At 40.4% G+C, this 24,601-nt stretch overlaps 2 protein-coding genes across 3 annotated transcripts in view; one reads left to right on the forward strand and one right to left on the reverse strand.

The window, feature by feature from the left end:
- The window catches only part of UBTD2 (ubiquitin domain containing 2), a 118,408-nt gene that overhangs the window by 90,907 nt on the left and 2,900 nt on the right, over positions 1–24,601 (reverse strand). The window lies entirely within an intron of this gene.
- Positions 6,309–8,309, forward strand: LOC128842020 (uncharacterized). The gene is made up of 2 exons (XM_054037645.1): positions 6,309–6,746; positions 7,781–8,309. The coding sequence occupies exons 1-2, from the start codon at positions 6,356–6,358 to the stop codon at positions 8,251–8,253; spliced, it is 864 nt and encodes a 287-aa protein (XP_053893620.1). The 5' UTR covers positions 6,309–6,355; the 3' UTR covers positions 8,254–8,309.

Below are 24,601 nucleotides of genomic sequence, written 5' to 3' on the forward strand. Positions count from 1 at the left end.
GCACTATGATATGTTTTATAATACACGAGGTAGCATTCATGTCACACCAAATCAATTTTCCTTTCTTTTAAAAGGAAATCAGTTACAAAATATAATTTGGTTTAATAAAGCACTTTTAATACTCAAGAAAGCAGAGATCTGTGCACAGTGAAGTAAATACTGGCAGTGCACTGATTGTGTAGGCAGAGGGATAAGCCATTATGTACTTAGCAAGAGCTCAAATACAGGTTTGAACATCGTATCTGTCAGGACATGAGTTACTCTACTCTTTTTGAAAGGTACTATAGGATTTTAAAAACCCACCAAGAAGGGGAACAAAATACCTCTTATTTCCCATTGTAACACTCCAATCTAAAACTAGGAATGTGAGTTATCAGGCCAAGTGTCTCCACTTCTCTTTCCCCATATCATTAAAATGACATGAATGTTTTTAAATCAGACTAAAAATACATGTATCCTTTAAAAAAAGTGCATTCAAATTAACAGAATGGGAAAAATTAGATTTTAGCAAGATATGTCTTTCTTGGCTCTGAGTTTACTTTCCAGAGCCTTTTGTTTTTTAAGTGAAATTTTTTTAAGTGAAATTAATTTTTTTCTGAAAATTAAATAATTTAAGGACATGGACTTTGTTGGTACATAATGGGTAGCCAATCAGTTAAGAAGCATTAGCACAAGATATGCTTAGGCACAACTGTTACGAGATTTATCAAGTACAAAAATCCCAAACAGCAATTATTTCAAAATAAATAAGTACCATGGACTTATTCTTACCATATGGTTTTGAATACATTTGCTATTTTATAGGTATACTAACACTTTTGGTTAGACATAGACATGTTATTGAACACAAAAAGCATGCATTATGTATATTGTAATATTTACAATAAAATAATTATTAAAAGTGACTGCATGGCAAAAGTCTTTTTCTAGTACTGCATAACTGCCAGCAGAATACTAATCTGGTGAACTATATATTTATACCAAATGCTTCCATCTATGGACTCAGATTACAAATCTTCAGGACAGGGACCATGTCTGCATGTTTATATATGGTTTAGCACAATGGGACCCCACCCTGACTGGGACTTTTGAGTACTATTATGATATAATTAACGAGAAGAAGCCCATTCTGCTCCCATGATAATGTCTAGGGCAGGGGTAGGCAACCTATGGCACGCGTGCCAAGTAGATTTTCAGTGGCACTCACACTGCCCGGGTCCTGGCCACTGGTCTGGGGGGCTCTGCATTTTAATTTAATTTTAAATGAAGCTTCTTAAACATTTTAAGAACCTTATTTACTTTACAAACAACAGTAGTTTAGTTATATATTATAGACTTATAGAAAGAGACCTTCTAAAAACATTAAAATGTATTACTGGCATGCAAAACCTTAAATTAGAGTGAATAAACGAAGACTCAGCACACCGCTTTTGAAAGGTTGTCGACCCCTGGTCTGGAGTAAACACTATATAGTCTTCAAACTTCCTGGTTTTTGCGTAAGCCTGTGCGATAATTACAACACTAATGTCTATGACTGGGGCTTGAGTGTCTAAAGATCTAGTTTCGCTCATCAAAATCCACCCACGGCCAATGTAAGTTTCATCCCAGATTCACTTCAGTACGATTTGTTTTGTTCTAGTTTCTATGCTTTGGAGTATTTCTTGAACCCTTGCTCCACGCAACTGTAGAATTTGGTTCTCAGGATTCTCACTACCATAAAGATGTTTAGACACATCATTAGGATTTAGCTCAATATTGTTAATAGCTTTATTCATATTTTAATCACTTGAAGGCCTCTCGCATCAACCTACTGTAACCTCCACGGAGTTTACTTTGGCTTCTGCAGTGTCGGTGCCAGTAGCTCAGGTGTGGACTGCTGTGGGTTGCAGATGAAACTCCAGGGAGAGGAATGCTGCTTCCAGAATGTAGCAAGCCCAAGGGCAGGCTCAGAATCTCAGTTGCCCAACAACCAAGAGGGAGAGAAGAGAGACACTAATTTGAGTGGCAGAGGACTCTGCCAGCTCAGGGGAGTTATTGCAGCACATGCCTGGATGGCCACCAGCATGCCTGCTCAAAGGAGGAAGCAGATTAAAGTGAGGATGATTGACAGGTTAAGACCAGGAACATGAAGCTAGCCTAACCAAAGAGGAAGGTTCTCAGGATAGACTGCCCCCAGGGTAGCAGATGGAGAGAGAGGAGCCAGTCACTGCAGGGAGGACATGCTTTTTGGTGAGCTTGGGAGTCAAATGCCTGTATGCAGGGTTACACCCTGAAAACTGGCCTCTGGGTATTTGGCAGCAATATCCCTCAGTTTGTTCTGGACCCTGTTCATGATTTCTCTCTATTTAAACGTTTTCGGCTGGGAAAGGTCCCAATTAGTTTAGGACTAGATTAGTCCCTTAGCTAAAACAGTTACCATAAGGCAAGAAATACTTGTTGTTAGATCAGAGTCCCTGCCTGTTTCAACCTACACTTGGGTTTTATAGAATAAGAAATGAGAATTTAGGATTTACGCATTTTTTGTATAGTCTGCACCTGTTCCCTGAGTCCCTCTATGGGGAGAGATACCTCAGAGGCAGAAGCAGTACAATTTTGATAGTGAAAAGTTCTACATGACTAGCATAGCATGGACAGTCAGACGCCTCCTACAGCTGCTGAGGGAACTGGACCAGGATCTGAAACAGAGGAGCATCCATGTCATGGAGTCTGTGAGTGCATCAGCCATTACTTAGGAAGTCAGGGCCATTGTCTGAAAGATATCTATCCAATGACTATGTTCTAGAGCAGTGGAATAACTTTCTATCTGCTATTACTGAATGCATCCCCCTCACCAGCCAGCCAGGGCCTCAACATAGTATGCATACCAACAGGACATTAAAGTTTTATTCCCCTCTGGTGTAAGTTACAGGGTTGGGCACCGGTGACTCTATGAATATTTGTTTAATACAATTACCTGGTTTGATATACTTTATGTTACTCCATGGAAGTCTCCATACATCAGGTGGCTAAGTCAGAGTTAAATGGTAGTTAGATTTTTTTTCCTTCAAAGCAGCCCCTCTGATACTTTTCCCAGGAAGGAGTGTGCCAGGTGGAGGCACTGCCAAGTAATTGTGTATCAGAACAATACAAAGAAAACACTCAGATGTGGCTGGAGGTGGGACCAAGAACAACAGAGGCCAGTACATCAAATCCATACGAGGAGTAACAAGGAGGAGGTAACCAGGTAGGATCAGGTATTACATGTAGCTGCTCTCCCCACAGCAGAAAGAAACATTTCACTGACGTATACATAACTAACAAGAAAGGTTGCAAACTCTTTACAAGTGGGGTAAAACCTAGAATGAAATATAGAGATTAATCCTCCTAACTATTCCAACTATGTCAATGTTTATGTTCTCCTTGACTTTGAGTGCTGCTGTTTTCATGCTTGATTTTAGAATTTACATTCCCTCCCCTCCCCAGGGCATAGTATTGCTCAACTGGCTATGAGCTTCACATCAGGGTTAGCATCTTCTGATTTATGTGGTATAGGCCCTTCAAACAGAATTTCAGACTAGATAGAATATTGGTCTTTTCTACTTTGGAATTCTTATGTAAGAAATAATTTCAAGATGAATTTTGCCTCAGCCACACTGAAGACACTTACACCAAAAAAACCTAACTTCTTTAGCAAATATTTGAGTTTAATGTGCAGGTTTTTTAAATTCTGATAATTCAGAATGGTAAATTAAAACTAATTTCACTTTTAGCGGGGTGACCTTTAAGCCCTCGCACGCTTCTTAATGGCAATACAAAATTATTTTAAGATTGTGGCCGAAAGATTAGAGAAGCATCTATCAATGATGATTAACAGGCCTCAAGATTGATTTCTGTTGATATTTAGCAGTCTACCTACATCATCACACACACTATTCAGTCAAAATATTTTGTAACTGCTGTACATCATTTTAGGTTGAAAAGGTTTTGACAAGTTACACGGAACTTTTCTATTAGTGCACCCGGAGGGGAAAAAACATACTGGAACTAAACTTTTTAAAAAATAGATAAAGCTAGTAAATTCGTCTCCCACTGTAAAATTAATGGTTATTGGATCTGAATCCAAGGGGAATTTCATCTTGTGAAGCGTTCCTCATGCAAGTAGAACTAGACAAAACTGCTCCCCCTCAACTTTTTGTTCTAGCTGTGGAGCAGCTTGCAGAAATTAGAACCAGTCCGAGTTTATCAAGAATAAAACAGTAGAAATAGAAAATGAAGCTGATTTGGTTGCAATTAAATATGCTGCTATTTGCTACCAGTCCTGTGATTGTTAACACTCATGAAAACATTCACATTTTGGTTATGTTTCAGAGTTCTATCTAGAGTAGAGCTGGCTGGAACATGGGCAAATAAAAGTTTGATGAAAGTTACATTTTACAAAATTTCAGTTGTTGAAATTAAGACCTCTGATAGAGATTAAATAAAACCTTCCACTACCATTATTCTTCTTAACTTTTATTTTTTAACTTGGCAGTTTTAAACTATAGCCATATTACCTTTGATAATATTTTTGGATTAGGATCAGTCCTTATGGTTGCTAAACAACTGTACAGAAAGAATAAAAAAAGAAAACTGCCAAATGGAAAAAATTCCTGGCATTTAAGACACACACATCTGGAATAGCAGGAGTTGATTCAAATAGCCCAAGCTTCTAATCCAAGTTACCGCTCCAATAAAGCAACTGAATGCACAGTGTGACCACAGAAAATGTGTTTGGAAGAGCTAGTTTTACCAATATATAAAATTAAAGCCTGATTGGTAAAGTGAGCACACATGGTACAGTATCTGCTATTCAGGACTTGAGTCTTCTAGTTTGAGTTCTGTAGAGATGTAGGGCTGTAACAGTTCTCAACAACAGAAGACAAGCTATGTAACACAGTCAAGGCACTGTGTTGCTTTTAAATATAATGGTGTTTGGCACCTTAAAAATGCCAAAGAGAAACAAAGCTATATAATAATTTGTCCCAAAGTAAAATTTTGCTGTGCAGATGTGCCCATAATAAATTAAATATTAGGCCCCAGTCCCACAGCGAGATCCAAGTTGCCAGACCTCCCCATTGACTTTCATGGGCCTCTGCTTGAGCAGATTCCATTGCAAAACTGGGTCCTTAGTCCCCAGAATTACATCAGGATAGTGCTTGAATATCATAGCAATAGATGCCATATTAAAAATTAAGATAGATAATAGTTCCAGTTAGGAACTACTATTTTTTTTTTAAACCTTTTATCCCTTTTCATGCATTATGGAGGTTGTGGATTTTCGGATCATGAACAAGATAGCAATTTTGTTAATTTTATTAGCTTGTGACCTGAATCAATCTTCTTGTTGAATTGGAGACTTTAGTCAATTAGTGTTCCAAACACATTGATCAAAGGCCTCCTTATTTAGGGTCTACGAAATTCCACCCTATAACTTGCATAAACATCTATATGTAAACATCTTGTTTATTTATACAATATTTGAAAATGTTTCCAAATGGCTTTAACTGTGTTCCTCTTTTGCCAATGTCAAACAAACAAGAGAAGATACAACAGAAAGGTATAAAATATGAGCAAGAAAAATAGCACAGGGACTTGAGACCATACCTTTCATGGTAAAGGAATGAGTTTATTAATGAAATCATAATTATATAAATTCTTAAAGGGTAAGAAATGTAAATGCTGAAAAGGTAACTATGTTTGAGGTCAGCAGCAGACTATGTTAATGAAAGACTAATTCAACAAGGAAATTTGGAAGAAGTTTCCTGCAGGAAGAACAATCAGATTGTCTAATCAGTTAAACGGTCACTTAGGCCTGGTCTACACTACGACTTTAATTCAGATTTATCAGCTTTAATTCGAATTAACCCTGTAACCGTCCACACAACGACGCCATTTAATTCGATGTAAAGGGCCCTTTAAATCGATTTCTGTACTCCACCCCGACGAGCGGAGTAGCGCCAAAATCGATTTTAGCAATTCGAATTAGGGTTAGTGTGGCCGCAATTCGATGGTATTGGCCTCCGGGAGCTATCCCACAGTGCATCATTGTGACCGCTCTGGACAGCAATCCGAACTCGGATGCACTGGCCAGGTAGACAGGAAAAGCCCCGCGAACATTTGAACTTCATTTCCTGTTTGCCCAGCGTGGAGAGCACAGGTGACCACAGATACCTCATCAGCACAGGTAACCATGCAGGCTGATAATCGAAAAAGAGCACCAGCATGGACCATGAGGGAGGTACTGGATCTGATCGCTGTATGGGGAGAGGATTCAGTGCTTGCAGAACTTCGTTCTAAAAGACAAAATGCAAAAACTTTTGAAAAAATTTCCAAGGGCATGATGGAGAGAGGCCACAATAGGGACTCTGAGCAGTGCCGCGTGAAGGTCAAGGAGCTCAGACAAGCCTATCAAAAAACAAAGGAGGCAAACGGTCGCTCCGGGTCAGAGCCGCGGACATGCCGCTACTACGCCGAGCTGCATGCAATTCTAGGGGGGGCTGCCACCACTACCCCACCTTTGTTCGTGGATTCTGGGTCGGGGATAGTCTCGACGCCTGAGGATTCTGCCGATGGGGTAGAGGAGGAGGAGGAGGAGGATGAGCTTGCAGAGAGCACACAGCACTCCATTCTCCCCAACAGCCAGGATCTTTTTATCACCCTGACTGAAGTACCCTCCCAAGCCTCCCAAGCCAGTACCCAAGACTCTTACCCCATGGAAGGGACCTCAGGTGAGTTTACCTTTTAAAATATAAAACTTGTTTTAAAAGCAAACGGTTTTTAATGATTACTTTGCCTGACTTTGCATTCGCGGTCAGTTCAGCTACTGGAAAAGTCTGTAGCTACTGGAAAAGTCTGTTAACGTGTATGGGGATGGAGCGGAAATCCTCCAGGGACATCTCCATGAAGCTCTCCTGGAGGTACTCCGAAAGCCTTGCCAGAAGGTTTCTGGGCAGTGCATCCTTATTCCCTCCTCCATGGTAGGACACTTGACCACGCCATGCTTGCAGCAAGTAATCTGGTATCATTGCCTGACAAAGCCTGGCAGCGTATGGTCCCAGTGTTTGCTGGCATTCAAGCAACATCCGTTCTTTATCTTGTGTAATCCTCAGGAGAGTGATATCACTCCTGGTAACCTGGTTGAAATACGGGAACTTAATTAAGGGGACAGAGGTGGCCGTTCCTACTGGGCTGTTTGCCTGTGGCGGAAAATAAATCCTTCCCTGCAGTTAGCCAAGCGCAGATGGGAAATTGGCCCTGAGTTTTTCGCGTTTGGCTAGCAGGGATCTTCCCTGATACCAGCCACGCGGTGGGGGGAGGGTACCGTGATCATCCCAGAGAATTCATGGCGGGGGGGGGGGGGGTTAGTTTGTTTTCTGGTGCTGCTGAATGTTAACAGAAAAACCGCAGCACTCTACTTGCCTGAAGGGGCCCAGACAAGCCCCACCACACTGCCCCCCCCCCCCCCCCAACTGGCTGAGATTGGCCAGGCTTCTGCAGCACTCTACAAGCTATGCTTGGTATGTGGGAAAGCACGGCGCAGAAGCTTACCATGGCCGCATGCAAGCCGAATTCTGTTGCCCAGACCTGTGATCTCTAGCAGCAAAGCCACAAGCACTCAGCATTAAGAGGCAAAATGCGACCTTGCACAGAAATCACATGTGCTATGTAATGTGAACAGTGTTGGTCACCGTGAAAGAGTATAAGCATTGTTCTGCAAAATGTAGCTTTTAAAACAATTCTCTCTTTTTTCCCCTCCCTACAGCAGCTGCAAATTCCTCAAGCCTCCCTCCTCCATCCCGAAGGTTATCACAGATAAGGCGTCGTAAGAAGAAGACGCGGGAGGACATGTTTTCTGAAATTATGCAATCCAGCAGGAGTGACAGAGCTCATCTGAATGAGTGGAAGGAAACAGTTTCAAAGTATAGGAAAGAAGTCAGTGAACGTGAGGAGAGGAGGGACCAACGTGAGGAGAGGAGGGACCAACGTGAGGAGAGATGGCGGCAGGAAGACCAGAGGATGAAGGATGCAACGCTGGGGCTGCTCCGGCGTCTGGTGGAGGTTCAGGAACGGCCGCTGGAAAACAGACTGCCGCTTCAGCCCCTGTTCCACCCTCCCCCCTCCCCATGTTCCGTATCCTCCTCACCCAGACGTGTAAGAACGTGGGGGGGGAGGCTCCGTACACCTTCCCATTCCACCCCAGTAGACAGCCCAAGCAAAAGGCTGTCATTTTTTTAACCTTTTCTTTGTGGCTTTTTCCTTCCCAGCAATCCTCCTCCCAAATACCACCCGGGTTCCCTCCCTCTTTTTCTAATCTATTAATAAAGAATAAATGATTTTTAAATGATAGTGACTTTATTTGGTTTGAAAGAAAGCTGGGGGAAGGGGCAGGGTGGGTTCCTTACAGAAAATCAGTCAGTAAAGGGGGAGGGTTTTCATGAAGGAGAAACAAACAGATATTTCACACGGTAGCCTGGCCAGCCATGAAACTGGTTTTCAAAGCTTCTTTGATGCACAGCGCTTCATGGTGTGATCTTCTAATCGCCCTGGTGTCTGGCTGCGCGTAATCAGCAGCCAGGCGATTTGCCTCAGCCTCCCACCCCGCCATAAAGGTCTCCCCCTTACTTTCACAGAGATTGTGGAGCACACAGCAAGCAGAAATAACAATGGGGAGATTTCTTTGGCTGAGGTCAGAGCGAGTCAATAATGAACGCCAGCGACCTTTTAAACGGCCAAATGCACATTCTACCACCATTCTGCACTTGCTTAGCCTGTAGTTAAACAGCTCCTGACTCCTGTCCAGGCTGCCTGTGTATGGCTTCATAAGCCATGGCATTAAGGGGTAGGCTGGGTCCCCAAGAATAACTATGGGCATTTGAACATCCCCAACGGTTATTTTCTGGTCCGGAAAGTAAGTCCCTTGCTGCAGCCCTTTAAACAGAGTAGTGTTCCTGAAGACGCGAGCGTCATGAACCCTTCCCGCCCAGCCCGCGTTGATGTTGGTGAAACGTCCCTTGTGATCCACAAGTGCTTGCAGCACCATTGAAAAGTACCCCTTGCGGTTTATGTACTCGGTGGCTTGGTGCTCCGGTGCCAAGATAGGGATATGGGTTCCGTCTATTGCCCCACCACAGTTAGGGAATCCCATTGCAGCAAAACCATCCACTATAGCCTGCACATTTCCCAGAGTCACTAACTTTCGTAGCAGCACCTGAGTGATTGCTTTGGCTACTTGCATCACAGCAGCCCCCACAGTAGATTTGCCCACTCCAAATTGATTCCCGACTGACCGGTAGCTGTCTGGCGTTGCAAGCTTCCACAGGGCTATCGCCACGCGCTTCTCAACTGTGAGGGCTGCTCTCATCTTGGTATTCTGGCGTTTCAGGGCAGGGGACGGCAAGTCACAAAGTTCCATGAAAGTGCCCTTACGCATGCGAAAGTTCCGCAGCCACTGGGAATCGTCCCAGACCTGCAACACTATGCGGTCCCACCAGTCTGTGCTTGTTTCCCTTGCCCAGAATCGGCGTTCCATGGATAGAATCTGCCCCATTAACAACATGATCTCCAAAGCACCGGGGCCTGTGGTTTCACTGAATTCTGTGTCCGTGTCCATGTCCTCATCATGCTTGTCGCTGCGCTGCCGCCGCCGCTGCCTCCTCTCCTCGTTTTTCTGGTCCTGGCTGAGCATAAACTCCACGAGAACGCGCGAGGTGTTTGCAATATTCATGAGTGCTGTCTTGACCTCAGCGGGCTCCATGCTTGCCGTGGTATGGAGTCTGCAGTGTTCACCCACCCAGGAAAAAAGGCGCGAAAATGGTTGTCTGCCGTCCGTTGCTTTCATGCAGGGAGGGAGGGAGGGAGGAAGTGAGGCTGTACCCAGAACCACCTGCGACGATGTTTTTTGTCCCATCAGGCACTGGGATCTTAACCCACAATCCCAATGGGCGCGGGAGACTGCGGGAACTATGGGATAGCTATGGAATTGCTACCCACAGTGCAACGGTGCAGAAATCGACGCTAGCCCCGGTACTTGGACGCACACCACCGAATTACTGTGCTAGTGTGGCCGCACTCATTTCGACTTTATACAACCTGTTTCTCAAATCCGAATTATCTAAATTCGGATTAATCCCGTAGTGTAGACATACCCTAACTCAAGAGTGAAATCAAGATCAGATCAATTGATGGAATTTCTAATATGGAGTCTTCTCTGCTTGATGGAAGCTGTTGAACTAGATAACACAGAAGGTTCCCCCTTCCAATGCTATTTGATTTTCTGCAACACTGTTTCGAATTTGAAGGCCTTACACAAGCCTGATAATAGTACAGTTCTCAGCTATGAACTAGTGACTACTTAAAAATGTTAAGTCAGAACAAGACTCTCCTCATATCAGTTTGCAAATGATGCAAATAGTCACAGCAAGCAAGGAAATTAACAGGGCTTTAATTATATTTTTCTTCCCCAGGAGAACTGGAATCTTTTCCCACCTCACTCTTACACACAGGGCAGGATACAAATGCAAGGTACAAACTCCCATCAGGAGTTTCCCCACTACATCTGTGTGGGAAACATGTAAATTGATAATAAATATTAAGCTTGGTCACTTTCATTTGTGCTATTTTGAAGTGCGCTATTTTCCCAGATACAATCAGTAGAGAAAAGTAGCTACTGGTGTACAAAAAAGTGGTGCACACTCATATTCCTAAGGTATATTCAGAGACATGTTCCATGGAGTAAACAATTTGATTCTGCCCATTGAGCCATCTCAGAAGACCATACCAAAAGAAATGTATGGTCAATAAATTTTAAACATTTCTAAGCTAGCTCTTTGTTCAGGAGTCATAAAACAGTGCTGTTAAATATTGTTCTTAGCATGAGAGCATTGTTCAATCTTTGGAGAAGTGTTTGGTTTTCTGATGCACTGCTTTGGGAGAGCTGTGGTAAACAGTAAGGGAGAGTATACTTTCCCTTAATCTCCTAATCCATTCCTCAGGCAGAACCAGTCATCCCTGTTTGAGCTGAGAGCTCTGAAAGAGGAGATTGCCGGCCGGCCTGCCTGCCGTTTGTGAGCACCTCTGTTCCAAAACAGGTGTAAATCTGCAAATAAAATGAGTTAACTATGAATATATTCCAGATTGCCATCACTGGGAAACCCTCTTCTAACAGGAACCCAACCAGCAAGGTCCCAACACCTGCTACTGCTCGGCAGAAGAGTGACATTCCATTTTGGGTCCATGTGCAAAGGCAACATTCCCCCTCTGTTTCTAGGTTTGGAGAAAGTCCTTACTGAACACACACTGTTTGGAATTTTCTGCTAATGAAACTAAAGCAATTGCAGATGACAGCAGTCTTTAAGAATGCATCATTTCCCTCTTAATGAAACCCAGCACATTTTAGTGATTAAAAAGATTCCTCATATTTGAAACCAGTTTGTGATACTCTTCCCTCTTCTGGATATCAACACCACTCCAAATAAAGTTCTATTTTGCATCTCCAGCTACAAAAAATTAAAAAAAACCTAGTATGATCATTTAATCAGAAGATATGAGCTTTTACCTAGATCCAATTGCTTGAAAGAACACTGCTCTTCTTTCCCCTAGACATACTAAAACATTGTCTGTGTACCTGACCATTATTATTCAGTTTCCAGTGAGACAGAACATGCACAAGTCAGTTTTTTATTTTTACGAATATTATAATTAGCGATGGGGGTTCTTGTGAGCAGTTACAATATCAAGCTACAGGACTATGAAGCTGATAGTCTCCAGTGAGAACTGACATGGGAATGAGGCACTGTCCCGCTCCAAAGACAGTAAACTTTGGAACGGCTTATATTATTGTCTTGCCCATTTAGAATTACTTATAAGAGCAATAGCAAGGTACTCGCACATCAGAAGTCAAATTTCTCCTTAGGTTAGAACTACCTGGCCCAAACATCATAAGAAAGGGAGGAAGAGATCAGAGAGAGCCCAAGCAGCTTTCATCTACCCACTGGGTGCCAGTTAAAACAGCTAACCTCAACAACATTTCTCAACTTGTTATGCACTTTGTTCTAAATTGTCACCTGCGTCAAACATGTATCTTTTAATCATAAAAATAATAGGGCTCAGCATGAGTGACAAAACTGGCCTAAGTCTGGTATAGCCAGTATAGTTGACTTGCTAGATCCAGAAGCTCCAGATGGCAAATGCAGCACATGACTACCAACCTTCAGAATGCATTCAACACTTGCAGTTATATGAAAACAAATACATTCAGTGTAATACTCATATGCATGCCTTCCAAACTTTGATTCTATGGAAAAAAACCTGATCATCCTACTGATATATTTACAACCTCCACTGAGGAAAACATGGAAAGTGCATTTCAACAAAAGACATAATTCTGAGTAAGATAAATAGGATAGAATCTTCAAAGTAACCATAATATGATAACCCCACAGGAAGAAAAAAGGCCTTTCAAAATTCTGAGCCCCCTCCCTTCCCACAAGCCAGCTCTGGAAAGTACATTTAAGCAATTGTTCCTTTTATAAGAAAGAGCAGTGAGGGGATATTAAAATACTGGACTTGGTTGCTGATGGATGCAAGAATTATTCATATAATGCCCTCTCTTCTGAAAGAGAGATCTGGGCAACAGCACTCTCAAAGTTTGTTTTTAAGAAGGTAGAAAAGAGGTTTTGCAAGGAATCAATTCATTTAGATAAGGGCATTAACTCCCCAAATGGGAAATACAATTCATTTGGCTTCAATAGAAAAATAATCCTTTTGTGTATTTTATGAATCATGCAGCACTTAAGAAAAAAGTGGTCTTCTAAAGTGTCTAATGTATAGAGAGTGTTTATAAAAGTTAGAGGCTTATTTGGATCTAAAGTGCATTAATTTCTTAGTATTTCCATGTATTATCAAATTTTAATATCCATTCCCTGTCTCTACAAATGCCAAAGTGATTCTATTGCCAGAACAGCTGCAAGATTGCAATTTGCCTTCCCTCCCTCTCTAGCCTGAAGGCATTTCATTCAAAACCAAAAAGCGAGCTTGAGTTATTTTTAAAGACCATGCTTAAGTTTTGACTACAACGTAGCACTCAAAGCGTTTGGGATAGGTACAATGAATGTATTTGTCAGTTTCAGTTGGGCTAGGAGACCTATGGAATGCTGCTTATGTACCATCAGCATGAGCGTGTACAATATGTGACCAGTTGAAAGCATGTGGACTTAGCCAATCAAGTAGTCACGTACAACACATATTCAACTTTAGGACTGCCATCTTTGAACTGTTCTGGATACAGAATTAGTTTTGCATTTGGACAGCAACATGGAGAAGTATACATCTGAAACGAGAAGAACTGAATAGGACACAATTTACAAAAATAAAATATTCATTACACAATGTTGGCGAACACTTTTAAATCTGGCAGTGATAAGCACATTATAGAACCTACTCGGCAAATTTGTTACCATGCGACTCTCTGTATTTGTAGAAAGATGCATTCCTTTGAAGTCCTCCTACAACTTTACTTCACCAAATACTGCTGTGTATTTTATTAAGCAAAACAAGGCAAAGACCTTAGAGATGGCACTCACAGAGATGCTACAGCATTTTACATAAGCATTGTTTTAATAGATATTTGACAGCTTGCACTAAAAAAAAGCAGCAGCTGTTTTTTTTTTTCCCTCTCCAAAATGCCGGAGCACAGCTGGGACCTGCAACTCTATCATTCAATTACCTGTCCAGCACACACAATATATCTAATGAATTTGATATACAGTACAAAAAATGTTTTTTATTATTACAGTGAGCAGGAAGTTCTGATGACATCCCTAATAGGGCATAGCACCAAATACTGGCATAAGAAGGTTCCATATTAGCTGAAGAGATCTCAAGAAAGGGTAGTGATAGCACAAAGAATTAAGGATGAGAGACAGGGAACATACAATAAGGAAATGCTTAAAGGAAAAAAGGATGGCATATGAGGACAACGTAATGGAGATGAACACGAATTAAAGGTCAGACTAACCTTTGTACTAAGTCACTTGTTAAAGTAATGGGTCAGGGTGAGCAACAGCTCAATATGGGCCTATTTTTAAAATGTTGAGAGATATGGTGGACTTGGGGGCCATGATTACTAGAACTGGAGACTCCACCTATGGTAGCAGTCTATAAAAGTACACGTTAAAAACCTTAAAATAGGCTTCAAATATCTGAGTAGTCATGTCTTACATTTTCCCTTTTCAGCTTAGCTGAAAGTGACCTGACTCTGTATTCACACAGTAGAATCTTACTAACCCTGATATTACAGACACTCATTGTAACAGTGAGCAAGATACTGACCCTGCAAAGATGAACATGAGTAGTCCCACCGACTTCAATGGAATCCCATTATCACGGATGCTGCATCAAAATGTTTTGTTCATTTAGTTGGACATTTGTGGTTTAATTATATTTAATTATGTACATGTAAATGCACTTGAAAATATTTTGTAAGAATTATGAAGTCTGGTGTACCAGATTTCTGCAACATTTTATGCCTTTGCCAAGAAGTATTTTATGAAAGAAATATAAGGTGTGTGGATTAGCAATTTTCATTATAAATAATTTACCTCCTCATCCCAGTCTTCCAAAGGACACATTTGTTTGTGCAGATATTAGGATGTTGATGAATCCAAACCAGTTGATATGTTATTCACCCACTGCTGGTACACTCCACTAATTCATAGGCACTCTCTTTTAAAAGAAACTATATTTACTCACATAGACAACTCAGAGGATGGTAGTTCTTCAGCAAAAAAAAGTGACAAAACAAATGATTCTCTTTCATAAGAGCATAAGAATGGCCCTGCTGAGTCAGACCAAAGGTCCATCTAGCCCAGTCTCCTGTCTTCCGACAGTGGCCAGTGCCAGATGCCCGAGAGGGAATGAACAGAACAGGTCATCTTCAAGTGAGCCATCCCCTGTTGCTCATTCCCAGCTTCTGGCAAACAGAATCTAGAGTGCCCTCAGCTCGCAGTACATGCGTCAGATATTGAGCTTTGTGGTTCTATTTTAAATATACAAAGGTAACAAACTTTCTATAAGAGGTGCCTGTATTGTACTGCTGTACCCTAATCCTGACACAATTTTATCCTTGAGAGTATTCTCAGAGGATGGGCACCTCCTTGCTGTGTAAAGGTGAAAAATTTCTTCCTATTAATACGTTGGCCAAACTGTCAATTTCTCTATAAATAATAGTTCTAAGTGCCAATAATAGTAGATCCAACAGATACATCATAGCTCAATGTTCTCCTTTTATTAAGATTGCATGGCATCATTCCACACTATATACAACATTATATCATAGGCTATCAACATTTTAACCTCAGATTTTTTTTTTTTCTGAACACCCTCTCATTGAGAGAAGCCCAAGCTCTCCTCTTTGTTATTGTTATTTGAGAACCTGCCTCCTCTCACAATTAAAACTGTGAGAAACCAGAGGACAGTTCGTGTTCGTTCTCTCTCTCTCCCCCCCCCCCTTTAATAAAACTTTTCCTTTTTACAGAGTAAGCTTGCAAATTAAGTTTTCAAATTCCAGTCTTTGTGTAGAGGAGTCTCTGCTCTAACTCCAATGATAATATCTGCTCCATTACAAAAATTCTCTGCTACTGGATGTATTCATTTAAAAAATTTACAGAATGAATACCTTATTTAGTTCTTTGGTAGTCATCTTATTATGGCAGGCAACTTGTAGGGCTAAAAACAGTTTCTATTATAAACTTCATTGTGCAGTTATTCCTTTTTTTAAAAAATCATCTTTTGAGGCAAATCACCAAGTATGGAAACTTCAGCAGAGCAGGATTTTTTTTTTTTAAGCTTCATCAAAATCCCTGGTCATATCAGACTTTTATACAAGAGAAGGAAAAATTTACACTTTAACCCTTTAAAAAACTGCAACCATGGCCCTCGCATAGATAACTTCAAAACAGCCACAATTTTAAGTTTTGCTGATAAGCTCTCATTGAGAAGTCAGCCATTCCACTTTCAATTCTGGAAAAAAAATATGATCTGAAAGTTAGCTACTACACATGTGCAGTAGAAAGTTTTGTTCAGTCAGTGTTTGCACTTTGTGTGCAGTTTCTGCTGTAAACAGGCTTTAAAAGGCCATAAGGTCTTAAAACAGCTCAAGTAAATTAATAAATGCATCCTTGTTGGCATATGTAATTAGCTGTTTCTGCACTTGCATTCAGAATTTACAGTGCCTCAAAATTTCACACTACTCTAAGATTTCAGGGCATTAGGGTACTTAGCTCACTAGAGCTGGTCTACACCTACCGGAGGATCAACACAGCGGCAATCGATGCCTCAGTGGTCGATTTAACATGTCTAATGAAGACCCGCTAAATCAACTGCCGATAGCTCTCCCGTTGACTCCTGTACTCCACCCGATCGAGAAGAGTAAGAGGCATCGATGGGAGAGCATCTCCCGTCGCGTAGTGTGGACCCTGCAGTAAGTAGATTTAAGCTACATCGATTTGAGTTACGTTATTCACATAACTCAAATGGCGTAGCTTAGATTGACTTTTCCCTGTCGTGTAGACAAGGCCTTAGAAAGTAAGGTAGCTTAAAAAGTTACAGTCTCTTCAGCATTTGGAGCAATGTACGTGTTCATGCTGCCTTAGGTATGTTTAAGAAAACCAGGAAATTAAAAGTAAAGTGTGTCATTCAGCTTACACAGCCACATCCTTTAGCCATTACTCACTTGAGAAGTAGTAGTCCCACTAAAGTCAGGAATAGAAGAGGACTAAAGTGAGTAATGGCTGCAGGATCAGGTCTATGGTTAGCAAAAATCAGGAAATGCAAAGTTAATGTTCCAATTGCAACATTAAGTTGACCACATGAGACCTCCTGAATATTTTATTGTATACAGTTCAAGGTAGTCAAATATCAAACTACACAGTGCATTTTAAAGCACAGTCCATAAAATAGAGGCTTTGCAAAGTGAAAGAGTTAAAACTGTTCTTGAAACCTTAACTGTTGCACATGCTGATTTTTGGGAACCGACAGTGAAATGTCAATGATGGTTTGATGACACTTTTTTTTTTGGTATTTGAGACAGAACAACTACAGAAAGGAACAAAAAGCATTTTATTGTTCTACTGTCCCAGGCAGAGAAAGTAACTTTCCTTCTCTTAGTCTTAGGTTTCAGCCAGATAACACGGAGAGAGAGCAGATTCCTCACTCTTTCAGGTCTCCAGTTACAGTTTAAATGTCTCATTCAACAACCATTCTAGGCAGAAGTAGTGGAGTCAGTGACTCCAGGTTTTTTCCTTCCTTGTGTTCATGCAATGGGTCATCTCACACCTTTTTGCTTTAGACTTAGGGCTGGTCTACACTGGGGGGGGGGGGGGGGGGAATCGATCCAAGATACACAACCTGAGGTCGAAGTATCTTGGATCAAATTACCTAAAGTCCACACGGCGCGGGATCGACGGCCACGGCTCCCCCGTCGACTGCGCTACCGCCGCTCGCTCTGGTGGAGTTCCGGAGTAGACGGTGAGCACGTTCAGGGATAGATATATCGCGTCTTAACGAGAAGCGATATATCGATCCCGGATAAATCAATTGCTACTCACCGATACGGCGGGTAGTGAAGACGTACCCTTAGGGTAATTTTGAGGACTGCCTTGTTCACTGGGTTCTTATGCAGAGTGATGTCATGTGACAGTATCCAACCACTATGAAAATCTGCTGCTGTGGTATAGCCAATTCCACAGAGAATTTAGCTGAACAGTCCGTGTGTGTTAGCTCCTGACAAGCAGATTCATCAGCTGTGCCAAATCTCTGTCTGCAAAGTCACAATATAAATGCCAAATGCTTATCATTATCATTGTAAGTAAATGAAACTGTTTTATATACCAAAAATATACTAAAGACGACTTTAAAAGCCAAGTATATACATAAAGCAACCTGTAGCTCTGGTCAGCAGACTTTCAGCATGTGAAAATTCCTAGCTGGAGTGTTCAAAAATAATAAGATGTCAATTAAGATTATATTACAAGTTCAGCAACTCTATTCCTATAATGTAGGGATCGGGAGTTTGGAGTCCAATATGGAGTTCCATTTTAATTAGCGTGTATTTATGAAATTTAGCTTTTCCAAATGTCACTAATTCAACTCCCATTAACAGAAATATAGGATTGCTACAATTGGAGAAAAGTCACAGTATAAATCTTTCAGGACTTGAATTACATCCTAGCCACTTGCTAGCCCTAAGCAGACAGGAAAGATTAATAGGTTTTTAAGGCCAGAAGAAATCATTGTGATTGACTAGTCTGACCTGTATAATACAGGGTATAGGATTTCCTTGTATTAATTCCTGTTTCAAGTCCAATAGCTGTGCTTGAGATGGAACATATTTTAGAAAAACATCCAATCTTGATTTAAAAATCTCCAGTGATGGAGAATCCACTACAACCTTTGGCTACATTGTAGCAACGGAAGCTCATATTCAACTGATTATCCACCATGGCCCCAAAGTCTTTTTCAGACTCACTGCTTCCCAGAATAGAATCCCCTATCCTGTAGGAATGGCCTGCATTCTTTGTTCCTAGATGATTAACTTTATATTTGGCCATATTAAAATGCAAATTCATTTGTGGCCAGCTTACAGAGCAGGCTGGATTGCTTGGTATCAGTGACCAGTCCTCTTCATTATCTACCAATCCCCCAATTTTAGTCATCTGCAGATTACTCAGTAATGATTATATGGGATTTTTCCACAAAATCATTGATAAAAAATATTAAGCAACATAGGGCAAAGAACTAATCCCTGCAAGATCCCACTTGAAACATCTATTTGACCATGTTACCCTGGTTATAATTACATTTTGAGACCTATCATTTAACTAGTTTTTAATCCATTCACTATGTACCATGTTGATTTTGTATTGTTCTAGTTTCTTAATGAAGCTGTTGTGTGGTACGAAGTCAAATGCCTTACAGAAGTGTAAGTATATTACATGAACACTATTATCTTTATCAACAAATCAGTTCTCATCAAAACATATCAAGTTAGTTAGACAAGACCTATTTTGCATAAACTCATGTTGATTGGCATTATATTATTCTCCCTTAATTCTTTATGAAAGGAAACCAGTTATCAGCTGCCCCATTATTTTGCCTGGGATTGATGTCAGTCTGACAGGCCTAGAGCTACTGGGTCATCCCATTTTTAAATAGTGGCATAGTAGCTTTCTTCTACTCTGGAACTTTCCCAGTGTTCCAAGACTTACTGAGATTAACATGAATGGTCAGAGAGCTCCTCAGCCAGGTCTTTTAAAAATCTGGGATAAAAGCTACCTGGACCTGCTGATTTTAAAATATCTAACTTTGATAGCTGCTGTTTAGCAGTATTGGAAAGTATTTAATCATATGATACTAGTACATAATTTGCTTCCCCTCCCCCCCAGATGAGGGTGGATCAAGAGTTCTCTCAAATATACACATCCTTCTAGTATATATATATCTGATAAATGTGAAGGCCTTCCTGAAAATCTTTGGCTGCTGGAGACAGCTCCCTTCCATCACAAACATTCCTCCTTCACCATCAAAGTGGAAAGATCTTCTCAGTCTTGGAGGAGAATCTCTGCCACCTTATCCAGCCCCTTTTAAGAGTCCTCTGCCAGGATCTTAATATTAGCCATGAAACCAACCTCTATGTCCAGTTTCACTCTGAGTAATGCTTGGAAAAGCTATGAAGAACAGAGGAGTACTGGGGGTTGCCTCTAGAGCCTATAACAGAGATTTGCTTGATAAGATATAGGTATAAGGCAGTCATGCATGACGCCTACAGACCTGACCCTATAAGACAATAGCTCAACATATGGATACAAGACCTATAAAGCTTTTGCATAAGTAGTTTAACCAGGAGCAACCTTAAATCACAAGACAGCATAAGACAGAATTCTGTGATAAGTATGACTAAACTGCTGATAGGTAACCGCAAAATACCAATTAATGCAAGTTTGGTTATTTTAGTATAGGAACATCAGCAGAAGTTGAACTGCAAGATTGCCTTAGTAACCACTGATCTATATGCTAATAAGTTTGAGGTAACTAATATATTAACCTATAACATCAGAATACCCCAGCATTATCAGGATGAGGAAATTTAGTTATGGACCAAAGAGGCTGGACATCCTTATGAATATTTACCGGGGCCACCAACCCTACAATAAGGTAAACCATGGCATAAGCAGTTGGGATCTTTTGGCATGCCAGATATAGGATAAGATCTTTGTGGACCATCAATTCTAGTCTCCAAAAGGATGATGTGAGTGTATGATTGCTCCAATGCTGGATGTATGGACAATGCTGTAGTATATTTACCTACTTGTTTGGGTTGGAGCATCTGTGGTTTTATTGAGTTAATAAAAACTATTGCAAATTCTAAAGGTTTTTCTTCAGTGTGAGTGTTGCTCCTGTGCACACCAGGGTTCCCACATTAATAGTAATTTTAATAACTCTAGGCCTGATCTCCAGATGAGACCCTGCCAAACCACAGAGTGTTGATTGGGGATTACTAAAGAATCAATGTAACTAATATGCAACCTACAGATCAGGCAACAATTCACTGCAGGAGGAAAGGGTATTGCGTCAGGTCATGCTCAAGAAGTTATTGGCTCTGTCTACTCTGTTTTAAAACTGTAACAGTGAGTCTCAGTCTGAATCTACAGACTCAGGCTCGTGCAATGGCGCTAAAAACAGCAGTGCAGACATTCACCTCCATGGGCTTCAGAGCCTGAGCTGAAACATCTACACTGCTGTTTTTAGAGCCACAGCGTGAGCTCAAGTCTACAGACTTGGGCTCTGAGACTCACTGCCCAGGTTTTAAAACACAGTGTAGATATACCCATCCTGAATCTGACGAGACAGCAACTTGGGGACATGCAACTTCGGTGAACAATTAATCTGTGGCTTTATATAGCAGGTCTTCATAGGTTGCAAAACAGTCATCTTATAAAGTAATTAAGAAAAAATTTAAGCCGTTACATCAAAAGAGTATGAGTTTTAGGGAAGTAGAGATAGGAAATGAAAAATAATTGCTTAAGAACTTAACTGACTTTTTATACAAAATGTATGATGAGTTCATGAGAGAGACTGGGAATTCTTTTATACATAAGATCTCTCAAGTACTTCAATCCTTCTTTGCTTATAAAAAGCAAACACTGCTTAAGGGTAGGGTTTTTTTTGTTTTAATTATTTCATTTTAAACAAGGACATTAGATAAAAGGAATTTTTGGAAGCTTGATTTTAAACTACAATGCCAGATCAGCTTTAGCCATCTAGAACTTTTTTCCCCACTTGCAAAAAAAAATTGTGTGGGAAGTGACCCAGTTTACTTTTGAAATCAGATTTTTATTTCTTGGGAAACATTTCACAAGTACTCAAACCACTAACTTCCAACATGCAGCATTTCACCTTCCTTAAAAAAAAAATCTTTACAATAATTCCTTTTGCCAGAAAGTCCATATAATTTTTCTTAGCTAAATTACCTGAGCAAGACTTGAGCTATTACCACTTTACTATGATGTTTGGAGCCTATCCTGGTGGAGTTCTCGTTAACTACATGAACTGTGTTGCAACTTGTGACTCAAAATATTACTCAACATTGCTATGAAGGAAAAAAATATTCTTTGCTGTAATAAAAAGGGATCAATCCTTTTGAAAATTCAATTCGCAGGAACAGAATACTAATTGTGATACCTTCTCTCCATATCTACTATAGTCATAAATCTTTAAAGCACCACTAATGTTTCATTTATTATATTTATTTAATATTCAGTGGTGGAGGATTTTGCTGCATGTAGCATTGGAAACGTCAAATAGAGTAATCAAGCATTTGTTTATTTCTATACTCCAATCAGTAACTGAACTCAAACAATTGCTGGGGGAGGGGAATGATGCAAACAAGCAAATGAAAAGAACAGTTGCATTAATTAGTCTGCTTCTATTGACAGAAGAGATGACACCTTATTTCACTTGGTGAAACAGGACTGAAGTGATACTGAAGCAACTGCATAAACCTAATCTGGCCCATTAGTTTGTTAAAATGACACTTATACTTCAAAAGAAAAATGTTTAGAGTCTGATTTCAGAAGTGCTGTGCACAGCAACTGCAGATGCCATTGGTTTCAAGTGGTGTTGTGTCGATGCTCAGCACCCCTGGAAATCAGGAGTTCTAGGCTATCTGAACAAGAAATGTTAGACTGATTTCGGTACAAATCTCTGACATACTGACTGTTGTACAGTTTCCACAACATTCTTATGACAGATCTAGAGCAAATTATAAAAAATGTCAGTTCATGTTTAAACTTTTCTTTCTATGTAGCTTTTAAAAGTAAAACTTTTATACTATATTTTCACAAAATTCACAAAGAAAATGACATACCAAAAAGTATGATGAAAGCCAACAGTATACGTCAGCTTTGAATTCAAGACCATCTCTTACAAAAATATACCTGGTACACAGTGTAGAGAATGCTGAAGTAAGCACTTTTTTCTTAGATAGCAATACAAAACAAATGTACTATGTACTGGCATACACTAGTTTAGGGCTTAAAATAAATAGCTAAAACAAGCCAGATCACATTATATGGAAGTAGAGGACCCTTTGCCTGGGTTCTGATATAAAGGGTGTGTACCAAAAAGCTACTGACCTTTCAGCCAATAGACCTTTTTAAAAAAATCTAAGCTAGCCATGGTTGGAGCTACTGCATTGCTTAGGCTGTGAGAGACAAACCTCTGACTATTTAATACGCGAACTGCCATAGTCAGTCTTCAACAAACATTATGAAAGCACTTATTGTCACCTCAAAACAGAAGTGCTCACTGCAATGCTACATTACCATCCAATAAAGATATTTTAAAATTGTTTTTTCTATAGTTGGACAAAGTTTAGACCAAGGGCTTTTATTGGCCTTCCAGTGCTTTTGAGCCAATGGCACCATATTAAGCACTGCAGTAAGAATTTGCACTCAGAACAATCAGCTATCCCAGTGCGCCAGTTGACCATGCAATCATCTGCTTCTATTTGTTCCTGTTGCCACCACAAGTTGGAGGCAAAAAGAGAGAAGACAAAGGTCAAAACACAACTACTGGAGTTTTTTCTCCCAGTGGAGAAGACAAGAACTCCAATGGGCAGGCTAACATCATGTCAGAAAGAGAACAGCAGCAGAGAGACAGCTGCAGCCCAAAGACTTAATATGTAATGACTTGTGGTGCCCATATTTCAAGAAGTTGGATCTCTTGCCTTCTCTTCACTCTATACAAATAACTGTCTTGCTGAACTTTGCAGGCAAAAGAAAGGCAAGACAAACTAACATTGCACAATGCCTAACAGAAAAAAATTTAACAGACTTACCAGAAGAAAATGAAAAGGGAATTTCAAAGGATAGGAGGTAAAATAAATAGCTTGCATGAGGGGATGGGACCCAGATGTAGCATTTTGGCAAAAAGAATTCTTCTAAATGTTTATGTAATGGTGAACCAAGCTGAACATAATTTGGTGCAGATCTTTTAGAAACCCTAAAAGCAGACACAAAAATGTAAAGCCCTCCATTATTTAACCCCAGATCCATGGATTGGAAGACAGCACATCTGAACAGATCAAATAACCTGTAGTATGGAGTGGCTAGGGATGAGAACTTTCTCACCAACCCACATTGCTCAGGGTTGTAAAAGCTCACCATAATCTTTAACAAGGCATATCAAAGAGAAATCTGAGAACATCAATTTATAGGTTTTTATGGAGTACTGTCCTAATTAGTATACATCAATCACCCTTCTTTTCTTCTTCCATAGTCTCCTGGAAATCCCCCATTCCACAAAGACTGACTATGGTAATGACCACATATCACTCTGTTTACCTCTGCTGGCTTTTACATAGTAAGCATTTTCGAGCAGCAATTTTGTTTAAACTTGTTTTTCCCTGTTATAAAGTATTGTATAACACTATAGTACTATAAAAAAGAACTAATAATTGAAAAGCTGGAGCTAGCCTGGGGAGACCATTCCTCTTCCAGTAGGATGGGCACAGCAGTGCCTGCTGATGACCAGATATTTTTGTTAAGTAAGAGCCTGCTCCTCCTATTGAAGTCAATGGGAGCAGGAGTGGGCCTCAGGCCTGCACTCCAGAATAATTTATGACAAACAAGAGACATGTGCCAATATTTCTGGCCAGCTCATTGTGTAGATGAACACACGTGTCTTAATGAATCTACCCTAAGGACCAGCTAATTTAAATATCTTGCTGACCTTGAAGTATGCTAATTGCTCTACAGCAAATCAGAAGAGAAAGAAACTGTATTTGATCAAGCCATTTTAGCAACTTCACTGAGCAGCAATGGATATATAAAGTGCTAGTGATTTCTTGAAGAACTCATGAGATTACAGGAGGAGATTATTCTGATCTGAGTTACACTGATTTAATCCAACAAAATTCCATCACCTTCCTTGGAATTATTATAGATTCAGACTGGTGCAACTGATATCAAGATCTGGCTCTGAGAGTCCTTCAGAACCAAGCATGGTTATCATCATGGTTAACCAGTCT

The sequence above is a fragment of the Malaclemys terrapin genome, chromosome 8, assembly GCF_027887155.1.
Source record: "Malaclemys terrapin pileata isolate rMalTer1 chromosome 8, rMalTer1.hap1, whole genome shotgun sequence".
NCBI lineage: Eukaryota > Metazoa > Chordata > Testudines > Emydidae > Malaclemys > Malaclemys terrapin.

Coding starts and splice junctions, on each gene's coding strand:
- LOC128842020 (XM_054037645.1), top strand. CDS start 6,356: ATGATGGAGAGAGGCCACAATAGGGACTCTGAGCAGTGCCGCGTGAAG. Junction 6,747..7,780: donor CCCCATGGAAGGGACCTCAG/GTGAGTTTACCT, acceptor CCCTCCCTACAG/CAGCTGCAAATTCCTCAAGC.